General features: G+C 35.6%; 2 protein-coding genes and 1 pseudogene across 2 annotated transcripts; 2 read left to right on the forward strand and 1 right to left on the reverse strand.

Moving 5' to 3' along the window:
• The first annotated feature begins 2,551 nt into the window (after positions 1–2,551).
• On the forward strand, positions 2,552–3,445 carry LOC114041456 (annotated as a pseudogene).
• A 6,350-nt stretch (positions 3,446–9,795) lies between these two features.
• Positions 9,796–10,770, forward strand: LOC114041500 (olfactory receptor 1094-like). The gene has a single exon (XM_027859960.1). It carries the CDS (start codon positions 9,814–9,816, stop codon positions 10,768–10,770), a length of 957 nt encoding a protein of 318 aa, XP_027715761.1. The 5' UTR covers positions 9,796–9,813.
• Positions 10,771–19,924: 9,154 nt separating this feature from the next.
• LOC114041465 (olfactory receptor 8K1-like) lies at positions 19,925–20,884 on the reverse strand. Its single transcript, XM_027859924.1, has one exon. The coding sequence runs from the start codon at positions 20,882–20,884 to the stop codon at positions 19,925–19,927; it is 960 nt and encodes a 319-aa protein (XP_027715725.1).
• Positions 20,885–21,074: the final 190 nt, after the last annotated feature.

The following is a 21,074-nucleotide window of genomic DNA, read 5'->3' on the forward strand; positions in this document are numbered from 1 at the left end:
GTGTGTGTGTGTGTGTGTGTGTGTGTGTGTGTGTGTGTGTGTGTGTGATTGTGATGAGTTCACGAAACCCAGGTTAAGAATCCCTGGTCCAATTATTAGAGTTATTTTCCTTACAATAAACCTAGATCTACCCCTTCAACATCCAACCATGTAAGAGCATACATTTTGCTTTGGTAGAAATTGCCTCCTGTAGATCCAAATCTATGTCATCTCCATTGAAGGAGAGACAAACAGATCCCTGCTCAGTTTTGCTCTCCCACAAGTAAGTAGCCCATGAACAAAGAGATAAAGTGTAAACATCTGATACACAGGAAAAATCCCATTTGAGGGCATTTGAAGGAGATGGAAGGAAGGCAGCCGCTTCTGGCCTTGTCCTTGGTCTTGCTTCCATGTGTAACATGATGAGAGTAAGGCAGGAAGCAGACAGTCAAAGAGTTTTTATTTTGGGAGCTTTTACAACAAATTGCTTTGAAAATGAACTCTTTCATATACACATGTCATTGTCAAAAGAACAATGGGCTGGATTCACAAAATGTGGTTCTTAGTTCCTGTTCTACATTTTAACAGACTTTAGACAAGGCACTTACCTTCTCGGAATTTCAGCTTCCTTCTTTGTTAAACCAGAGTGATGCATAAGGTGATATCTAAGATGCCCAGAATTTCTTCTTTTCTAAGATTGCATGATGAATTGAAACATTTGCCCACTGTGAGCATAAAGAGTATTTCATGGACTCACTTTTTTTACAGAACTACAAATATAGAATCCTCAAGCATCGCCTCTAATTTACAGAACAATTGAATCATGAACTTTCTCCATGAAGCCACACAAACATGGAGAGATGATCAGTCACAAATTGGGCTGCATTCAACAAAAAAAGAGACAAATAATCTTAGCATATAGTGCACAAGAATCTATCTCACTTGATTTCTGGAGTGGAAACGTAAAAAAATATGGCCTTGTTCTCATAAGACATACAAATATATGTACGTTTACATGCACGTGTATGTATATGTATATGCACACATATGTATATATATGTCATTTTGAACACATCAACCAAATTTCTCCTGATAATTGTCTCTGTTTTGCTTAATTTTGCCTGAGTAGCTAGTGTATCATCTTTTCTATCTCTATTTCCATTAACCATCTATCCATTTATTAATCAAGCTATAGTTAAATCCTTCCCACTACTATAGACATGGCTGACTTGTGGTTGCAGAAAACTTCAACATTTAATGATGAATTGATAAAGAAAAAGAAGAAAACGGGATACTAGGAAAATAAAGGCAGTCAGCCTGTAGTGCATGGCAATGTATAACTATCATAGGCTAATTGCATGTACATGAGCTTAACACTTTTTCCTAATACGACTTAATGAGGCTATCCATTGTCCCTTTAATTGACTACCTGAGCCATCCTCCAGCAACATGGGATCTGCCAAAACCAGAGAGCCAGTAAAACTGTCTGTACTTTGTGCCCCGTGTTGTGCTCTGTTAATCTATATCACTCAGCTTAGTGCTATGTTAAGGATAAAATGGGAGTAGAAGACACACTTCATTAACTCAAGGCATTCAACATCCTCTTTGGGAGACCCAGTAAAATAGCAGAAGCAGCATGTTTTAACTGAACCTGGAATTTTAAGAGTTGGATGTGTCTTCTAAAAGTTCATGTCCTGGAACAAAAAGCTTAGATGGAGTACTTTAACTATTGCTCTACATACTTGAAAATAAATGCATACCTATTGGGCTCAGTTCAAATTTCCATCTCTCAGAGGTGGATTTTTCTTCACTCCCTCCAGCTCCTCTTGATTTCTACTTTCAGGTTTCATTCCATATTTTTCTGTATATTTTGTTCATATATTGCCTCCTCATTGTTATGTTTTGAGTTCTTTGAGGGCAGAGACTGTCTTTTTGCCCTTCTTTATATGCTTAGTACTTAGGACAGTGCCAGGAACATAATAAGAAGTTAATAAATGCTTGGGTGCTTAATTTGTCTATTAATGATCCAAAGTCAAGCAAGAAAAATAATTTGATTTAGAAAAATATAAATGATTTTTTCTATGAAATTTATATGAGTCATTTCTATGAAACTGCTTCTGTGACCACTAAGAACAAGTCAAAAATATTATTTTTCAGTGAAACATAAGAGATATGGAAAGTTAAGAGAAAGAAATTTATGAGATTTCAGGAATAGAATATTTTATAAGTTGAAGGAGTTTACTAATTGAGGATATTTTCTCTCTTTCTACAAATATCTTTTAAAATAATATATTTTTTCACATATTTTTGTATTTCTACAGTGATAGTTTTTGATGTTTTTCTCAAGAATGGAGTTAATCCCATTTTTCAGTCATTCTTACTGTGATTCATTGATATCGTTAAAGATACTACTATCAAAACACCCATAAAAGACCCAAACAAGAGGAGCTGAGGCAATATTCAGGGAAAATGTAAATGAAGAATGAAATTATTATTGGTGTCTTTATCACATCTCTTTATCTCATTAGGCAACACAGGTCACTAGAACTTCATCAAGGCCAGATTTGAGAAAATGCTCAATTTCACCAATATGACAGAATTCATTTTTCTTGGAAAGACAAGTCACCATGAATTACAAGTTACATTCTTTGTCATCTTTCTAATAGTTTATGCAATTGCCATTGTGGGAAATGTGGGCATGACTATACTAATCAAGATCAGTCTCCAGCTTAGCAGGCCCATGTACTTTTTCATCAGCCACCTATTTTTGGGGATGTGTGGTTCTCTACCAACATCACCCACAAAATGCTGGAAAATTTGATATCAGAGACTAAAACTATTTACTATGCCAACTGTTTAGTTCAATATTTTTTCTTCACTGCCCTTGTCCATGTAGAAATCTTTACCCTGTCTGTGATGGCCTTTGATCGTTACATGGCCATTCATAACCCTTTGCTCTATGGCAGTAAAATGTCAAGAATTATCTCTATCTGGTTGATTTCTTTCCCATAAATATAAGGCTTCCTCATTAGTTTAGCAGCAGCATAGTGGACTTATGGGTTGTTTTCTGTGGGAACATTGAAATCAACCACTTCTATTGTACAGGGACTCCACTTGTAAAGGAGTATACAATGATCATACTGACTGGTATTCACTTCACATACTCCCTCTCTGTCATAATTATTTCTTAACTGTTTATTCTCGTTGCTATCCCCAAATGTGTTCTGCAGAAGGAAGGAGGAATGCGTTCTCCACCCCTGGATCCCACTTGACAGCTGTTGTTATATTTTATGGGACTCTCATCTTCAGGTATCTCAGGCGCCCCACTGAGGAGTCAGTGGAAAATGGGAAAATGGTGGTTGTGTTTTATACCACAGTAATACCCATGCTAAATCTAATGATCTACAGCTTGAGAAACAAAGATGTGAAAGGAGCAATGGCCAAAATGATAAGCAGAACATGTTAGCCAAATAAAAATAGTCTCAGTCTTCCTCAGTTCTATGAACATTTGAGCTTGTATTGGGTGATATGTATGTGTGGGATTGAGTCACCATGATTCACTAGATTATTGTATTATCATTTTGAGGGGGTAGGGAAGAAATAGTGGAGAATGTAACCAGAGAAGGCATCTGTAATAACCACCAATAGTCTCTTCCACAAATGTACCAATTGAAGGTCATAAGGCTGTAATGTGAAAAAATTCTGTACCAATATATCACTTGTGAAGGCATTGACCTCCTGAACTCTAGTCAACAAACATTTATTAAGCACCCTACTATGTGTCAGGCACTGTACTAAACATTGGAGGGTACATAGAAAGGTCAAAAAGCAAAAAAAAAAGTTCCCACACTTAAGGAGCTCTCAGTCTTTTGGGAAGACTATGTGAACAAACCTGTGCATATATAATATATATGTGTATATATAATATAAATTAATAAAAAAGCATATCCTAAGCAAGTCAAAACACCACCAGGAAAATCTCACAACATATTGTAATAGGAACAATCTAGGACTCTGAACCCAAGGTCCATGGGAAAAACAATACTTTCAACTTAGGATCTGCAGCCAGCATCCTGGGAAATAATTCTTGTAGAAATTCTGAATGGCCACAGTTTTTATAGTGACTACAAAGGAAACTACTGAAGACACAGAAAAGAAAATTCTTGCCACTAAAGTCTTTGAATTTCAATTTGTTCCACATCAAAAACTGTTGTCATTTTATCAATGGGGAGTCACATCAAAAGAGGCCAAGATAACAGAGTTAAAGCAGCACTGAGCCAAGCTCTCCCAACATTCATCTCCAAAAATTTTAAAGTCACACCTCAAGTTTAATTCTGGAGTGACAGAGTCAACAAAAGATCACAGTGAGAAATTATTTCAGACCAATGCAACTTAGGAGCGCAGAAAGGAAGATCTATGACATGGAGGTCATAGACACGAAGCCACATGGATAAAACATCAGTTTTGGGACTAGTTGGTGGTTAGAGAAGCAGTAGCAGTTTCAGGAGCTCTGGTAAGGGGTCTTGTCAGCTTATCAGAAAGTAATAACGGGGGACCCATTTAATGGCCCTGTATGTAGGACCAGATGCTGTGTGGCAAATCTATTGCCTATATCTACTTATGGGTCGTAATTCCAGGGCAGAAGGGATCACTAAGTATACCATTATACCATCTGCAAAGAGTGATGATTTTGTTTACTCATTACTAATTCCTTTAATTTCTTTTTTTCTTCTTTTTTTTTTTGCTATAGTTCACATTTGTAGTACAATACTGAGTAATATTGGTGTGAATACACAACCAAAGAAGATTTAATTAAGGCAATTAGTAGGAGTTATGTTGTTCAGTTATATGCTAATAAAACTTACAATGTAAATAAAATGGATGAATAGTTTAGAAAATGTCAACTGCCCAAATTAACAGAAGATGAAATTGAATACCTAACACAGTCTTAGAAATAGAAATTGAACAAGTCATCAAATAGCTCCCTAAGAAAAAATCCCCTGGGCCAGATGGATTTACAAGTGATTTCTATCAAATATTTAAGGAATACTTAATTCCAGTAGGATATAAACTATTTGGGACAAAATAAGTAAAGAAGGAGTCTTACCAAATTCCTTTTTTTGACACAAAAATTACTTTTCCCATCTAAACCAGGGAGAACAAAAACAGAGAAGGAAAACTATAGACCAATTGTCTTAATATTGATGTAATTTTTTTTAAATAAAATACTACCAAGGAGGCTATAGTAATGCATAACAAAGAGCATACGCTATTACAAATATTAGGAAAACTATAAGCATAATTCTCCATATCGATAACAAAAATGTGATTTTATCAATATGTACAGTAAAGGCTTTTGACAAGATACAACACCCATTCTTAAAATGGTAAGTAATAACTATCCAAAACTAAGAATAAGCATTATCTGTAATGAGAATAAATTTGAAGCCTTCCTAGCAATATCAGAAGTAAGAGAGGATGCCCATTATCACCACTATTATTCCATATTGTACTAGTAATGCTAGCTATAACAATAAGAGAAGAAAAAAATGAAAGAATGAAAGGCAATGAGAAAGCCAAACTATCACTATTGGCAGATGATATAGTAGCATGCTCAAAGAACCATAGAGAATCAAGTAAATACTAGTTGAAACAGTTAACATCTTCAGCAAAGTTGCAGGATGTGAAATAAACGCACATAAATAGTGAGCATTTGTAAATGCTGCCAACAAAATGCAGTAGGAGAAGATAGAAAGAGGAATTCCATTTAAAATAACTACAGATAATATAAACTATTTGGAAGTTTACCTGCCAAGAAAAAAAAAAACATGGCTTATATGAACTTCATTATGAAGCACTTTTCACAGAAATAAAATCAGAACTAAACAATTGGAAAAATATTAATTGCTCCTGGGTAGATTGAGAGAATATAATAAAAATGATAATTTTACCTAAGTTAATTTATTTATGTAGAGCCATAAAAATCAAGCTACCAAGAAATTTATCTGCAAGGACAGTCAAGAATATCAAGGAAATTGATTTTCTTTTTTAAATGTGATGATAGGCAGCCTGACAACACTGGATTTCAAACGATGTTATTAAGCAGAAATCATCAAGATTTCTGGCATTGGCTAATAAATAGATTCGTGACTCAAAAGAATAGATTGGCTATAAAATTCATGATAGTAAATGTTCATAACAATCCATTGTTTGAAAAACCCAAGAGCCAAGCTTTTGGGGTAAATACTAATCATTTGATAAATATTCCAGGGAAAACTGAAAAGCAATTTGGCAGAAATTAAGAAGAGATCATTTATTTCACACTATGAACCAAACTAAGACAAAAATGGACAAACTATTTAGAAAAAAACAGTGATATAATTAGCAAATTAGGAGAGCATGGAAAATATATCTGTCAGTTCTAGCAATGAGGGAATATTTTACGACCAAACAAAAGATAAAGTGGATCATGAGAAATGAAATGAATAATTTTGATCACATAAAATTAAGAATGTTTTGCATAAATATAATTAATGTAAGCAAAATTAGAAGAAAACAGGAAACTGGGAAAAATTAAATCAAGTTTCTCTGATAAAGGCCTTATTTCTCATATACAAGAGGAACTGAGTAGAACATTTTGTCATATATTTACACATAGCTTTGATTTCTTTTTCTGAAAACTGCCCTTTCATGTCTTTTGACTATTTATCAATAGAGGAATGATTCCCATTCTTACAAATTTGACTCAGTTAATGTAAAATAAATTTAATTGGGTATAATCAAAACTATCATTTTTTACCTTCCACAGTGATCTTTATCTCTTATTTATTCATAAATTCTTTTCATACACATAAATATGACAAGTAAAATATTCCATGATCCACTTATTTTCTTAGGATGTCACCCTTTATGTCGATATCAGGTACCTGTTTTGACCTTATTCTAGTTCACAGTGTGAGATGTTGGGCTATGACTAGTCTCTGCTAAACTACTTTCCAATTTCCCAAGCAGTATTTATCAAATAGTGTCTTTTTCTGTTTTCACTCTTTTTGGTTTAGGTATCAGTCCCTTGTTTTGTAATAAAATGATTTTGGTAGGTTTCCATTTTTTCCTTTTTTCTCAAATAGTTTACATAATATTGGAATTAGTTGTTCTTTAATTATTTGGTATAATTCACTTATGAATTCACCTCATCCTCATGATTTTTTCTTCAGGAGATCACTGATGGCTTTTTAAATTTTTTTTCTAAGAAAAAAGTTAACAAATACTTATTGACTGATTGATTTCCTGTAGTTTTTCAACAGGCAGTTCACTCTCATGTTGGATCTCAAGTGCCACCTTCCCATTTTTGAGCTGTTCAGTATTTTGTCTACTGGAGAGACAATTTAAAAATATGTCTCCTATTTGGAAACATATGTAGGAACTATACTCTGGATTGTTTAAAAGGACTTAATGTGTTTAGTTAATCTAAAGCTAAGGTGTCAGAAAAATAAAACCTACTCCTAATCTCTAGTTTAAAACTTTTACAAGTATAATATGATTTTCTAGAACCTTTACTCCATTGATATATTCTTGGAGAATCCTGGGGTTCTTCCATTCCATGATAAGACAATAGTGGAAGGATTGAATGGAACTCTAAAGACATTGGAACATTTAAAAAAATACAAACCTCTGAATCCTTAGAATATGGCAGTTATTATTATCTCATTTTTTAGATAAAGAAACTGATGGTCATAGAACATGAGTTCTGTATTTATTACCCCACCTAAAAAGTGGCAGAGATATGACTAGAATCCAAATTATTTTACTGCCAGTCTAATGTTCTTCTGCTGTAACATATTTCTATTAAATAATCTCATAATCCAGGAGGAGAAACTTTTCAGGAAGTAATCTTCAACATCTCTACTAATTTCCTAAAAGATCTACTTACTCATTTGTTTACAATTTTTAAGTGCTTCTTTATCCCAGAAGATGAATAAGTGTCCCACTAGGACGATTCTCCATTGAGACTTTGAATAACTAGGGGAAAATATATGTAAGTGATTCAAATGCATGACACTCATAATGTACTTAATTTACAATCTCTGTTCTTCTATTCCACAGGTAGGAAGTACAATTTTAAAATTAGATCTGACATGAAAAGAATTACAGTAGCTTTCTAATTCTGAGTTTCAGTACATTCTTTCTCATTGTCACCCACTATCTCTTTTGTCTGACAAACTATAAGGATGAAAACTGTAATCTAAATCTGCTTTTCTTATGCACTTTAGTCATTCATGTCTATGTCACCTACATTTAGATGAAGATGATTATTTCACTTTGATGAAGGATAGATGAATGTATTAGCATCCTGGGACTCATATTGTACATTTGTGTATCTTGAAATAATTACTCTTTTTGTGACTCATTTTCATCAGGGATAAAATGAAGATAATAATACTTGAAACACATACCTCATGGGATTGCTTTAAGTTATAAAGTTGTAAACCTGAAGTGCTACACAATGTATAAACATGTAAGTTGTTACCATATTCTACTATTTCTTCTAGATCTCATGTTTCACATCAGAAAAAGGCATAGAGTCAAGACAGAAAATGACCTTGCTATTGTCTGATACTTTAATACACCAGATCTGGAATATTGTGTTCATTTCCTGATGTCACATTTTAATGACTTTACAAGCCAAAGTGAATCCAAAGGAATTCCAAAAGAATGGTGAGATTAGAGAACAGACCATGAGGAGATTTTTTTGAAGGTACTAGAAATATATAGTCTGGAAAGAATAAATTTTAGGGAGGATAGAATAGCTATCCTTCTGGATGTATCTGTCATATGAAAGTAGGAGTACATTTCCCCCATCTGACCTCAGAGGTTGGAACTAAAGACAATGATGAAACTTGTAGACAAGTCAATTTGTCTGTAAAGGACATTTTCCTAATAATCAGAGGAGTGAAAAAAAAAAGCAATGTTTTGCTACTGAGGAGGTTGGACTCTTCTTTACTGATCAGCTTCAAATGTAACATGGATAACCACTTGTTGTTTATATTTTATGGATTCGTGTCCAGGTAAGGGTTGGATCTGATGCCCTATGACGTCTTCCAGCTCTTACATGCTGTGAGGTACTAACATTCTCTGCTAGATCTCTCAGTCTGTATTTTAAGTTTTGTGTCAGAAAATAACAAATCTTGAAATTAAGTTTAACCATTTGTTGGGATTGTACCTGTAGAGTTGGATTAAACTATAGAGAAGCTATGCAATTAATGTACTTGTACAAAAAGAAAAAAAAAAGAAAAGCAAATGAGAATAAGGAAAGTTAAGTGACTTCACAGTCATACGGGCAGTAAGTAGCAGAACCAGAATTCAGTTCTATGACTCTGACTGTTTTCTCTAGGGTAAGAACTAGTCATCACAGGCACTATGGCCATTAAAAATGTTAAAAAAACCTGTACATATTTTTATAGATTATAAGTGGCTTTCAGTGGTAGTAGAGTCCAAAGTTATCCATCCAGAAACTCTTTCTTTATTAAGGAATGGTTCTTCCTGAAGTACCATAAAGGACAAGTTTCTTAGTGGTATAATTTAAGTATAGTATATTATTACATGATTCTGTTTAGCTTTCGAAGAAGGATCATGGGTTCATCTTTTCATTTAAAAATAATCTTTCAAAAAACATTCATAGAGGATTCCGGGAAGGTCTTCAAAGGGACCATCTCAATGTTAGCACAACTCATTCATGAGGTTTAGAATTTCTAGAATATAAGACAATGCTGTAAATTTGACCTATAGTTATGACTCTCTTGTTATCCCCAGAGTTGGATAAATACCAAAGCAAACATGCTTAATAACACCGAGGTCACCACGTTCGTCCTAATTGGCTTCACAGACCAGCTAGAGCTGCAAGTCACTCTCTTCTTGCTGTTCCTTGCAATCTATCTCTTTACCCTAGTGGGAAATCTGGGCTTAGTTGTGTTAGTTGTGGTCGATTCCCGACTCCATACTCCCATGTACCATTTCCTTAGTGTCTTATCTTTCTTGGATGCTTGCTATTCCTCTGTTGTCACGCCAAAGATGTTGATCAATTTCCTAGCAGAGGATAAGGCCATTTCCTTTGTCGGTTGTGTTGTCCAGATACTTCTCTTTGTTACTTTTGGGTCCACTGAATGTTTCCTTTTGGCAGCTATGGCATATGACCGCTACATAGCAATCTGTAACCCTCTGCTTTACACAGCCATCATGACTCCACGCGTCTATGTGCCTCTCATTGTTGGCTCATATGTAGGGGGTGTGTCACATGCCATTTTACAGACTGTGGCTACATTTAGTTTATCCTTCTGTGCATCCAATGTAATCAAACACATCTTCTGTGATATCCCTCCACTCCTGGCCATCTCCTGTTCTGACACTCACGTTAATGAACTTCTGCTTTTCACCTTTGTGAGCTCAATTGAGATCTTCACCACCCTGATTGTTCTGGTTTCTTATGGCTTCATCTTGGCTGCTATTCTGAGGATTCGCTCAGCTTCTGGGAGAAGGAAAGTCTTCTCTACTTGTGGTTCCCACCTGACAGGTGTCTCCATCTACCACGGCACCATCCTCTTCATGTATTTGAGGCCTACTTCCAGCTACTCTCTGAGCCACGACATGGTGGTGTCTGTATTTTATACCATTGTGATTCCCATGTTGAACCCCATCATCTATAGCTTGAGAAACAAAGATGTGAAGGAGGCAGTGAGAAAAGTTTTGGAGAGAACCAGGTTTACCCATAATATATCTTTTCCATGTTTGAAGTAAAAACCATAACGGAGTAATGGGGAAAATTAGGGTTAAACTTCACCTAGACCGCCTGGACTTGGAGATAGAAAATCTGAAGTTCAAATTTAGTCTGCAATACTTATTAAGTGTGACCCTGAGCCAATTGCTTCATTTCTCTTAGACACAGTTTATTTATCTGTAAAATGAGCACAATTATAGCACCTATCTCAAAGCATTGTTATGAGGATCAAATGAGATATTTGTAGAACACTTCGAAAATTTTAAAAGATATGGAAAGGCTAGTTATTATTATCATGATCATTTATTTAAGAATGACTAGTAATCAATCTTATTGTACTTGTCTGAAGGTACAGGCTTATGCATCCGCCTTTTTTATTAGTTCTATCCATACTTTAGATTCAACAGATTGATATATTGCTTTTTATGTGCTATATAGTGGTGAAAATGACATTGTTCCTAAGGAACTTCCATTCTGATAGGATAGTAATTGAAAAGTTTAACTTCTTTCCTATTACATTTATCTCACACACATACACACAACCATACACATTTGTGTGTGTGTGTGTGTCTGTGTCTGTGTTTTTCTACCAGCAGAGGCCAAGGTAAAATTTTCTTGGCTGTAGCTTGGTAACATAGAGTGTTGGACTTGGAGTCAGGAAGAACTTAGTTCAGATTTTTCCAAATGCTTACTAGCTCTAGCTGTCTTTGTGAAAGTCATTTAGCCTCAGTTTTCTCATCTATAAAATGGGAATAATGGTAGCACCTATCCCACAGGTGGTTGTGAGGCTTAAATAAGCTCAAAGAGGTAAAGCAGGTTGCAAAAATTTCAGCCTAAACTCTCCTCCTCCTCCTCTTCCTTCTTCTTCTTCTTTTTCTTCTCCTTTTTCTCTTCTTCCTCCTTTTCTTTCTCTTTCAAAATTCTCTGAATATCAGCATTTTTGAACAATTGCCAATATGACTCCCAAAATATAAATTACAAATAGTTTAGAATGTCACACTAACACAAACGGCAATGACTAACCAATGTAGCTTCATCACCAATCACAAGACATGGGGAATTCTTATATGTTAGCATGTAAGATATGCCAGTAAAGAAATGGAGTGAAATAGTTAACAAATGAGATCCTTTCTGATTTTGATGTGTTTATTTTTTAATGCACTGTGACAAATTTGGTCTGGGTTGGCCTTTGTTGTATTCCCATTGACATGTGGGATAATCCAATTGTGATAGAAGCTTTCTTGAACTCCCGGGAGGTGGCCTTAAATTCAGGGAAATGTAAATTTTATCTACACAGAGAAGTGCCATATCTAAATTGATGCTCTAGCATCACCCAGATGGTCTCATCAGACTGACATCCATCTAAAACAGCATCCTATACCACCAAGCAGCAAGTTTCTGGCAATTGAGGCAATGTAAACTCATTCTGTTCACATTCTGAATTCATACTAGGGGATGATGCAGAGTTTCTCAGAATTACTTTTCTTTTAAAGAGAACCAATTTGAGTTTCTGTCTTCACCATACATCTGTCTTATTCTTTCTCTATTGAACCCCATCCCCCTAACCACAAAATACACATTCATAGGACACAGCCATTCAATTTATTAGGATGGCATAATTTATTGGACAGAGTAGAAACTGAAAAATAAATAGAACAATCCCTTCTGCATGGAGAATCTGTCCAGCTATCTGACAACTCTTTTGACACCCACAGTTCATAAAGGTTGTGGGTAGGACAGAAGGGCATGTGTGAATGTGTGTGTGTGTGTATGTGTGTGTGTGTGTGTGTGTATGTGTGTATGAGTTCAACAACACAATCTAGACCTTATCAGGGAAAGTAGAAGAAATGTGCACGAAACATGCATATCTTCTTTTACATCCCTACAAATACTGAGGATTTCAAAGTTGTCATCAAGTTCCAATTCACACCAGAATTTGAATTCCATGCCCCATGTTATCCGATATACCAATTTCTGGGCCCTTTATCTGACGACTGCCCATTCTGGAATTGAATATGAATTGGAAATAGCATTCTGTTATTCTAAACTACCTTGCCCCATCACAGAAGAAGCAGCTATGGACAGTGAAAATTGCCTTCCTTCTATCATGTAAGAATGTTATTTGAACCTATCTATTTATGTGTTGTCTCCTCTATTCGTATTTATGCTTCTTGAGGGCAAGGATTGTTTTTATATTTTTCCCTTTTTTGTACTCACAGAGCTTGGCACAATGGCCAGCACAGAATAAGAAATTATAAAGCCTCATCTATTGATTGGTTGATTAAACTGTACATTCCTACAACTCCTGGGTCCAGACAATGATGCATTGTTGGGGTTTTTTGCACCTGGGAGAGGTTGTGGGCTTGAAGAAATACAATATTTTGTTACTGTTTTTCAGGAGCAGAAAGGTGGTATAGTGAATGATGTAATAATGGCTTTTCAGTAACAAAGACTTGAGTTTAAATCTTGGATCAGACAATCAATATGAGACCCTGATCAAGTCACTTACCTTTTCTTAGCCTCAGTTTTTTTATTTTTTTGGAATGTGGACAATAATAGTTTCCCTCTTAGAAAGATGATTTAGTACCTTAAATATTAAATAAAATAATAACTAGTAATATTCTCATTTTTTAATTTATTTTATATCTAATTAACATTTTATCTAACCAATTATGTTGGGTCTGTTCATGTGGGAAGTAGAATTATTCTTCCAGGGTAAGATGAGTACGGTTCAGTCTGTCATAGTAAATTCAGGGCTGAGGCAAAGATTGCCTGAGAAATGGGTTTGAGAGCTGATTCTGGTTGAGTAAAAATGAAATGACACATATCACTTGGTGCAGCCTCTGGAAAGAGAGACATAACTGGAAAGCAGAAGCTTGCCCACTCTTAAGAATCAACAAGACTTGAATATTCTTTACCAGTTATGCCAGTAGGGCAGATGCCCTCAGCCACCAAGGTGGAAATCAAAATGCCCACGTTTAGGTTTGTTATGTTGAACAAATCCACATAATGAACAGCAGTGGCATCTGATATTTATTCTAGAATTTCCTTATAATAGGCCAAGATGATTTACACAGAGATTCCTACTTTACCGTCACTGCTAAAAATCTGAGTGTGTTCCTTTTCATAGATCAAAATTCTATTGGAGAGCGTTATAAATTTGTTTGCTATAGAACTGAAAGAGGAAACATTCTGGTTGCTGCTGTCAGCATTTTGCAATGTAATTTAGTCCAATCCAATTCAACAAACATTTATTAGGTTGCTTATATAGACATTTTCTAATCAGTACCAATGAAATGATGTGTCTGCATTTGGAGAAACACTTCCCAAGTGTCACAGGAAATGCTTTAGTCTCCATTACCTCAAGGCTAGCGATGTTACTTTTTGCTCTTACTCCATGGTACTCGTACATTGATGAGGAATATCTCATTTCTACCTCTACTAAAGACCTCTAGCTTTATTTAACCACGTTATATATCATGTTTTACAAATGATTATTTACTTCAAGATTATACAAGAATAAATATATGCACATATATTCCTCCAATACTTGAGGGACCTAACATCCCCTATACCACCTCTGTTTCTGGGGAAGGAAAGATGACTAGATCCACAGCTTAATCCAATTTTCATATAACATTAATTCCCATCATGCTCCTACCCCACCCCATCAAGTTCCAAGTTGTGGCGGTGGAGAGAAAACACCTCACCCCTTATGATAGCACCTTGGAAGAACTGAAAATTTTCAGGTCCCTAGAAGTATCTCTGAAAACAGCTGTATAAACCCCCAAAGCTTGGAACAGCACATTCTCCTCAATGGAAACAGACTTTTACTTAACAAAGAGTTTAAAACTCAAGTAATTGGCTGGGATCATGAGTAAGCAGTGCAAAAAGAGTCAGACTATATTATCTTACTTTGGTGACAAAGAAGATCAAAACATACAACCAGAAGAAGACAACGAAGCCAAAGCTCCTAAATCCATAGCCTCCAAGAAGAATATGAATCAGTGCCAGGCCTTGGAAGAATTCAAAAGGGATTTTGAGAAGCAAGTAAGAGAAGTAGAGGAAAAACTGAGAGTCTTGCAAGAAAATCATGAAAAACAAGTCAACAGCTTGCTAAAGGATACCCAAAAAAAAAACTGAAGAAAATAACACCTTAAAAAATAGCCTAACCCAAATGGCAAAAAAAGTTCAAAAAGCCATTGAGGAGAAGAATGCCCTAAAAACCAAATTGGCCAAATAGAAAAGGAAGTCAAAAAGCTTACTGAAGAAAATACTTCCTTAAAAATTAGAATAGAGCAATTGGAAGCTAGTAACTTTTTGAGAAATCAAGACACTGTAAAACAAATCCAAAAGAATGAAAAATTAGAAAACAATGTGAAATATCTCATTGGAAAAACAACTGACCTGGAAGATAAATCCAGGAGAAAGAATTTAAAAATTATTCGACTATCTGAAAGCCATGATCAAAAAAAGAGCCTAGACATCATCTTTCAAGAAATTATACAGGAAAAGTGCCCTTATGATTTAGAACCAGAGAGCAAAATAAAAATTGAAAGAATGCAAGGATCTCCTCCTGAAAGTGATACCCAAAGGAAAACTCCTAGGAATATTCTAGCCAAATTCCAGAGTTCCCAGGTCAAGGAGAAAATATTACAAGCAGCCAGATAGAAACAATTCAAGTATTGTGGAAACACAATTAGGATAACACAAGATTTAGCTGCTTCTACATTAAGGGACTGCAGAGCATGGAATATCATATTCTGGAGGGCAAAGGAGATAGGATTACAACCAAGAATCACCTAACCAGCAAAACTGAGTATAATCCTGCAGGGGAAAAATGGTCATTCAGTGAAATAGAGGACTTTCAAGCATTCTTGATGAAAAGACCAGAGCTGAATAGAAAATTTGATTTTCAAATACAAGACTCAAGTGGAACATGAAGAGGTAAATGGAAAGAGAAAATTATAAGAGACTTATTATGGTTGACCTGTTTACATTCCTGCATGGAAAGATGATATTTGTAACTCATGAGACCTTTGTCAGTATTAGAGTAGTTGGAGGGAAAAAAATTATATGTATGTATATATAGATACAGTTAGATAGATAGAGGGCACAGGGTGAGTTGAAAATGAAGAGGTCATATCTGGACAATAAAATTAAGGGGTGAGAGAGGATTATACTAGGAGAAAGAGAAAGGGAGAGGTAGAATGGGGCAAATTATCTCACAAAAAAACAGAGAAGAAAAAGCTCTTACAGTGGAGGGGAAATGGGGGAATGTGAGAGGGAATGAGTCAATCTTATTTTCATAGAATTCGACTTAAGGAGGGAGTAACATATATACTGAATTGGGTAAAGAAATCTGTCTTACCCTACAGAAAAATTGGGGGGGGGGGTAAGGGGAAAGGGAGTAGGGCGATGATAGAGAGGAAGGCAGATTGGGAAAGGGGGTAATCAGAAGCAAGTACTTCTGAGGAGGGTCAGGGTCAAAAGAAAGAATAGAATAAATGGCCGAGTGGGATAGGATTAAGGGAAATAGAATTAGTTTTTCACAGCATGTCTACTATGGAAGTGTTTTCCATAACTGCACATATATAACCAATATTTAGTTGCTTGCCTTATCAATGAGGGTGGGTGGGGAAGGAGAAACGGAGAAAATTTGGAACTCAAAATTTTAAAAACACATGTTTAAAAAAAATGTTTTCACATGCAACTGAGAAAAAAGAAATACAGGAAATGGGGTACAGAAATCCATCCAGCCCTACAGGAAAATTGAAGGGGAAAGGGATAAGAGAGGGGGGAGAGATAGAAGGGAAGGCAAACTAGGGGAATGGGTATTCAGAATGCATGCCATCTTAGGGTGGGGGGACGGGTGAGATGGTTTGAAAATTTGGAACTCAAAATCTTGTGGAAGTAAATGTTGAAAACAAAAAAAATAAATAAAGTTACCATAATATAAAAAAATAAATAAAGCAAAGCTCAGCTTCCACATAAAAATATTTTAAAAAATGTTTAGGAAAAATGTTTATTCCTAAAATGTTGGTACACAGTCACTTGACCATTACAAGGTATAACTTCCTTATTTTTATGTTTACATAAGCCCATTAAGAATCAAATTGGCATTCTTTTACATTCCACAGAGATTTATTTACTGCCTAGTATGATCACTAAACCTCCTCTGAAGTTTTTCTCTGATGTGTTATGTACTCTTAAATAGGACCCTAGGTTCTCAAACCCTATGCTTTAGGATTATAAATTGCTAGGTGCTATTAAAATTGAAAAGTTCTGAGGAGGACACTGGGGCAGACTATATGTCTGTTGACTACAGCCCAGCCAAAGTTTGAAGAAGTATCGGTGACCAGATGATATCTTTTTTTAACCAAAGCAAGTCATTGAACTATCAACGAAATTGTAGAGAGGCTACAATCTGCATTGGGGAGGGGAGTACTCACTTTGAAAAAAATAATTGATGTTGACTATATCCAGAGTTCTTAAGCATTCTTTCCATGATTTAAACATGATGGTGAGCCTCTTGGTTAGTGTGGGCAGTGTGGTTCAATACATAAAGAAATCAGAACTTCTAATTAAGAGTTTCAAGAAGTGACTATAGAGGAGAATTAAAGTTATGGAATGAAGTAAAGCAAATAGCAGGCTTAGGCAATAGCATGTGTCAACCAGGAGCCCAGAGAACTCCATGTCTCCCAGAGTCAGAGATTGAGGGCAAATTAAGTCTCATTGAGAAAACTGATTAAGAATGTATTGAATGAGTAAGGACTGATCCTTAGCATTAAACTACTCTAATGTACTCCACAAACAAATGTAGGTAGAAAGGTACAGACTCATGAGAATTTTGACCAAAAGGTACCATAGTTCCTAATATACTTTTATCTGGTCAGACAAAACATATTGTAATATGTTCCATTTATAGGCATCTGGAAGTATATTAGATAAAGTGGCAGGCCTAGAATCCAGAAGGCCTGAGTTCAATTCCAGTCTATGACACTGTGGGACCCTGGGCATGACATTTAACTTCTCTTGGCCTCAGTTTAATCAACTGTAAATTGGAGATAACAAAGAAACCTATCCCATGTAGTTGTTGAGAGGAACAATTGAGATATTAAAAAAAAACACCTCAGCATAAAGCCTAGCACATAGTAGGCACTATATAAATTTTTGTTCCTTCCCTTACCATTTGGTTTATCACTTTTGAGAAAGGACATTGATAAGCAAAACAAGGTTGGTGATGGGTTTTGAATTAATGCCATGAGAAGCAACAAATAGAAGTTGAAAAGACACAGATTTAGGCTTGGGAAAAACTATAAAATATTTTATTCCAAAGAAGAATGAGATGTCTTAGCAAGTACTGGAGTCACTCCAACCAGAGCTCTTCAGATAATCATGTGTAATCACTTTGAACCACCCTAACTGATGTGATACAAAAGGTAATTCAAGAATAATAAGCAACAAAGAGAAAGCGATGCATGTCTTCACTATTTCTGGAGTATAGAATGCCATATTTCTGAGAAACAACCTTAAGTAGAAATATCAAGTTTAGATACTCCACATGTGATGAAAACATAGAGGCTGTTGTGGGAAATACATAGCTTAACCATTTCAGGGGTTATTCAGAGAGATATCTCTACCTGAAGAAGGCACCTCCCACATCCAACCCAACAAAGTATAAATTGGACAAAAGTCATCTTGCTTTTTGAAAGTGGGACCTTTTCAAGATTACAAATAAAATTTATCCTCTCTACAATTTGTCTTGAAAGAAGAAAAAAAAAGTTTTTATCAGCCTATGATTATCCTTGGAATGAATTGAACCAAGAATAAAGACAAATAGTGGAAAATAAATATGATTTTATGCATTCACACTTCAACTGATTCAGACTATATGATTCTAATCCAATAAATTTTTATTAAATACTTGTTTAGTGCAAAGCACTTAGCTATTCTACAAACAAAGGGTAACAACACAGATATCTTACTTAATGACCTCATAGTCTTAGTAGCAGGGGCATGATATTTAAATAGAGAACTCTCTAGGTGATACTTTGAGGAAGAAAAAAATGATTCTGCTACTGCTCACTTAGATTATTAGTGATCATTCACAACGTACAGAACACTGTTCTTGAAAAAGGACAGGAGAAGACATGTTCACCACCACCACTTCTCTCTGGGTGATTACAGTGCAAGGATTCATTATAGAGAAAGATAAAAAATAAAATTAATGCACATCCTCTATATTTTTAGAAAAGTGGTGCAAATTGGATAGAAGGGAAAGACAATACAAGAATAATTCCATTTTTTACTTTGGAAAATGTAACCATGAGAATCCATGAGAATATTTAAATCTGAATCTATCCTAAAGTTCCAGGAATTTGAAGAATATTCAATACTGAAGTTCTACTGTGAAAATCTTCTCATAGAAAATGGATTTCATTAGCTTCCTTAACTTCTTTTTTTCTTTTCTTTCTTTTTCTTTTTTTTTTTTTTTTGGCTAGGCAATGGGGTTGAGTGACCTTCCCTAACTTCTGAATGCATTTCTCTCTTTCTACCCATGCTGGAATTACCTTGGGTTTCATCATACAATTATACAGATGAGGTTGAACTAGGTCTCAGAGAATATCTATAACAATGACCTCATTGTTTATGACACTAGGACTAGAGAAATTGCACTACCAGCCCAGAGCAATTCCGATAGAAAGTAGAACAGGTAAGTCCCCTTTTCTCTCCTTTGTACTGTGTTGATCTATTGCTGATCTATGCAGAAATTTATTTATTATAGGCTGAAAAGTTTCCAGTCTCAAAGGTTGAAGTTCTTTTGTGTTTATGAGGCTACACGATTAACCAAAAAATAAAAGTGAATAGAAACAGTATCTACCAGGGAATTTTTCACCTACATGGGCAAGAAAACTTTTCCTAAAATTTAATACACTCAACTGTCCATTGTCAACCATCAATTAGGTTCTCTGGAAGATAGCCAATAACTTATCTGACCTCAGCAATGGGTACATTGCTAACAGCTAATAAGGAATGGTGTATTTTTTTAAAGCAAGAATGAGAGAGTACAAAGATTTTTCCATGAAGAAAAAATAATTCAGAAGAAAATGACAGAGTGGAAGAAAGAATTTTCCATCTCTGGTAATTTATTTTAACTACTACACTTTGCAATTAAATATGAAGTTTACATTGATTGTCTATGGCTCTTTTTAGGGCACCTTTGACCTCTTTATTCCTCAAACTGTAGATCAAAGGGTTAAGCATAGGGATGACCAAGGTATAAAACACAGAGGCCATCTTGTCTGTCTCAAAGGAGTGGCTAGAGTTGGGTTGCAAGTACATGAAGAGAAGGGTCCCATAGAACACAACCACCACAGTGAGATGAGAGCCACAGGTGGTGAAGGCTTTTGATCTGCCCTCAGTAGAGTTCATCCTGAGGATGGTCACAAGAATGAACATATAGGAAACAAGGACAATTAGGAGGGAGGAAAGCAAATTTAAAGCAGAAAAGAACAGAATGATGAATTCTATTTCACTTGTGTCAGAGCATACAATAGATAACAAAGGAAGACTTTCACAATAGAAATGCCTGATGACATTGGATCTGCAAAAAGACAAAATAAAAATCTTAACTGTGATCAGCAATGCCACAAAGATGCTATAGAGGTAAGGGATGGCCACCAGGACCAAACATACTCTGCCTGACATGATGATTGTGTAGAGGAGGGGCTTACAAATTGCCACATAGCGATCATAAGCCATGGCTGACAGGATAAAAAGTTCACTCATAATGAAGACCCCAAAGGAAGCTAGCTGGGTTGCACACCAATTGTAGGAAATTGTATTTTTCTCTGCCACAAAATTGGCAAGCATTTTGGGACCAATGACAGTGGAATAACCAAGATCAGTAACTGCCAGATGCCTGAGGAAAAAATACATAGGGGTTTGTAGGTGAGAATCGATCTTTGTTAGGGTGATCATGCCCAAATTCCCCACCACTGTGACCAAGTAGATGAATAGAAACACGCCAAAGAGTGGGGCTTGTAGCTCTGGGCGGTCTGTGACTCCCATGAGAATAAATTCAGTCACTGAGGTGGCTAAAGTTCCATTCTGTTGGTCAATGAATTCCATCAAGGCAACCTCATCTTAAAAGACAATAAAGAAGACTAAGAATCCTGAGCCTGCATCATCCATCACAACTTTAATATATGCAGATGCAATGGATAAGGTGAAATGGACTTTCCCCTCACAGCTCAGAGTATTGACATGCATGAACACCTCTTTCCATGAAGGTAGCTAAGTAAGTAGATGGAATAGGATA

The sequence above is a fragment of the Vombatus ursinus genome, unplaced genomic scaffold (genome assembly GCF_900497805.2).
Source record: "Vombatus ursinus unplaced genomic scaffold, bare-nosed wombat genome assembly UNPS02014174.1, whole genome shotgun sequence".
Classification (NCBI taxonomy): domain Eukaryota; kingdom Metazoa; phylum Chordata; class Mammalia; order Diprotodontia; family Vombatidae; genus Vombatus; species Vombatus ursinus.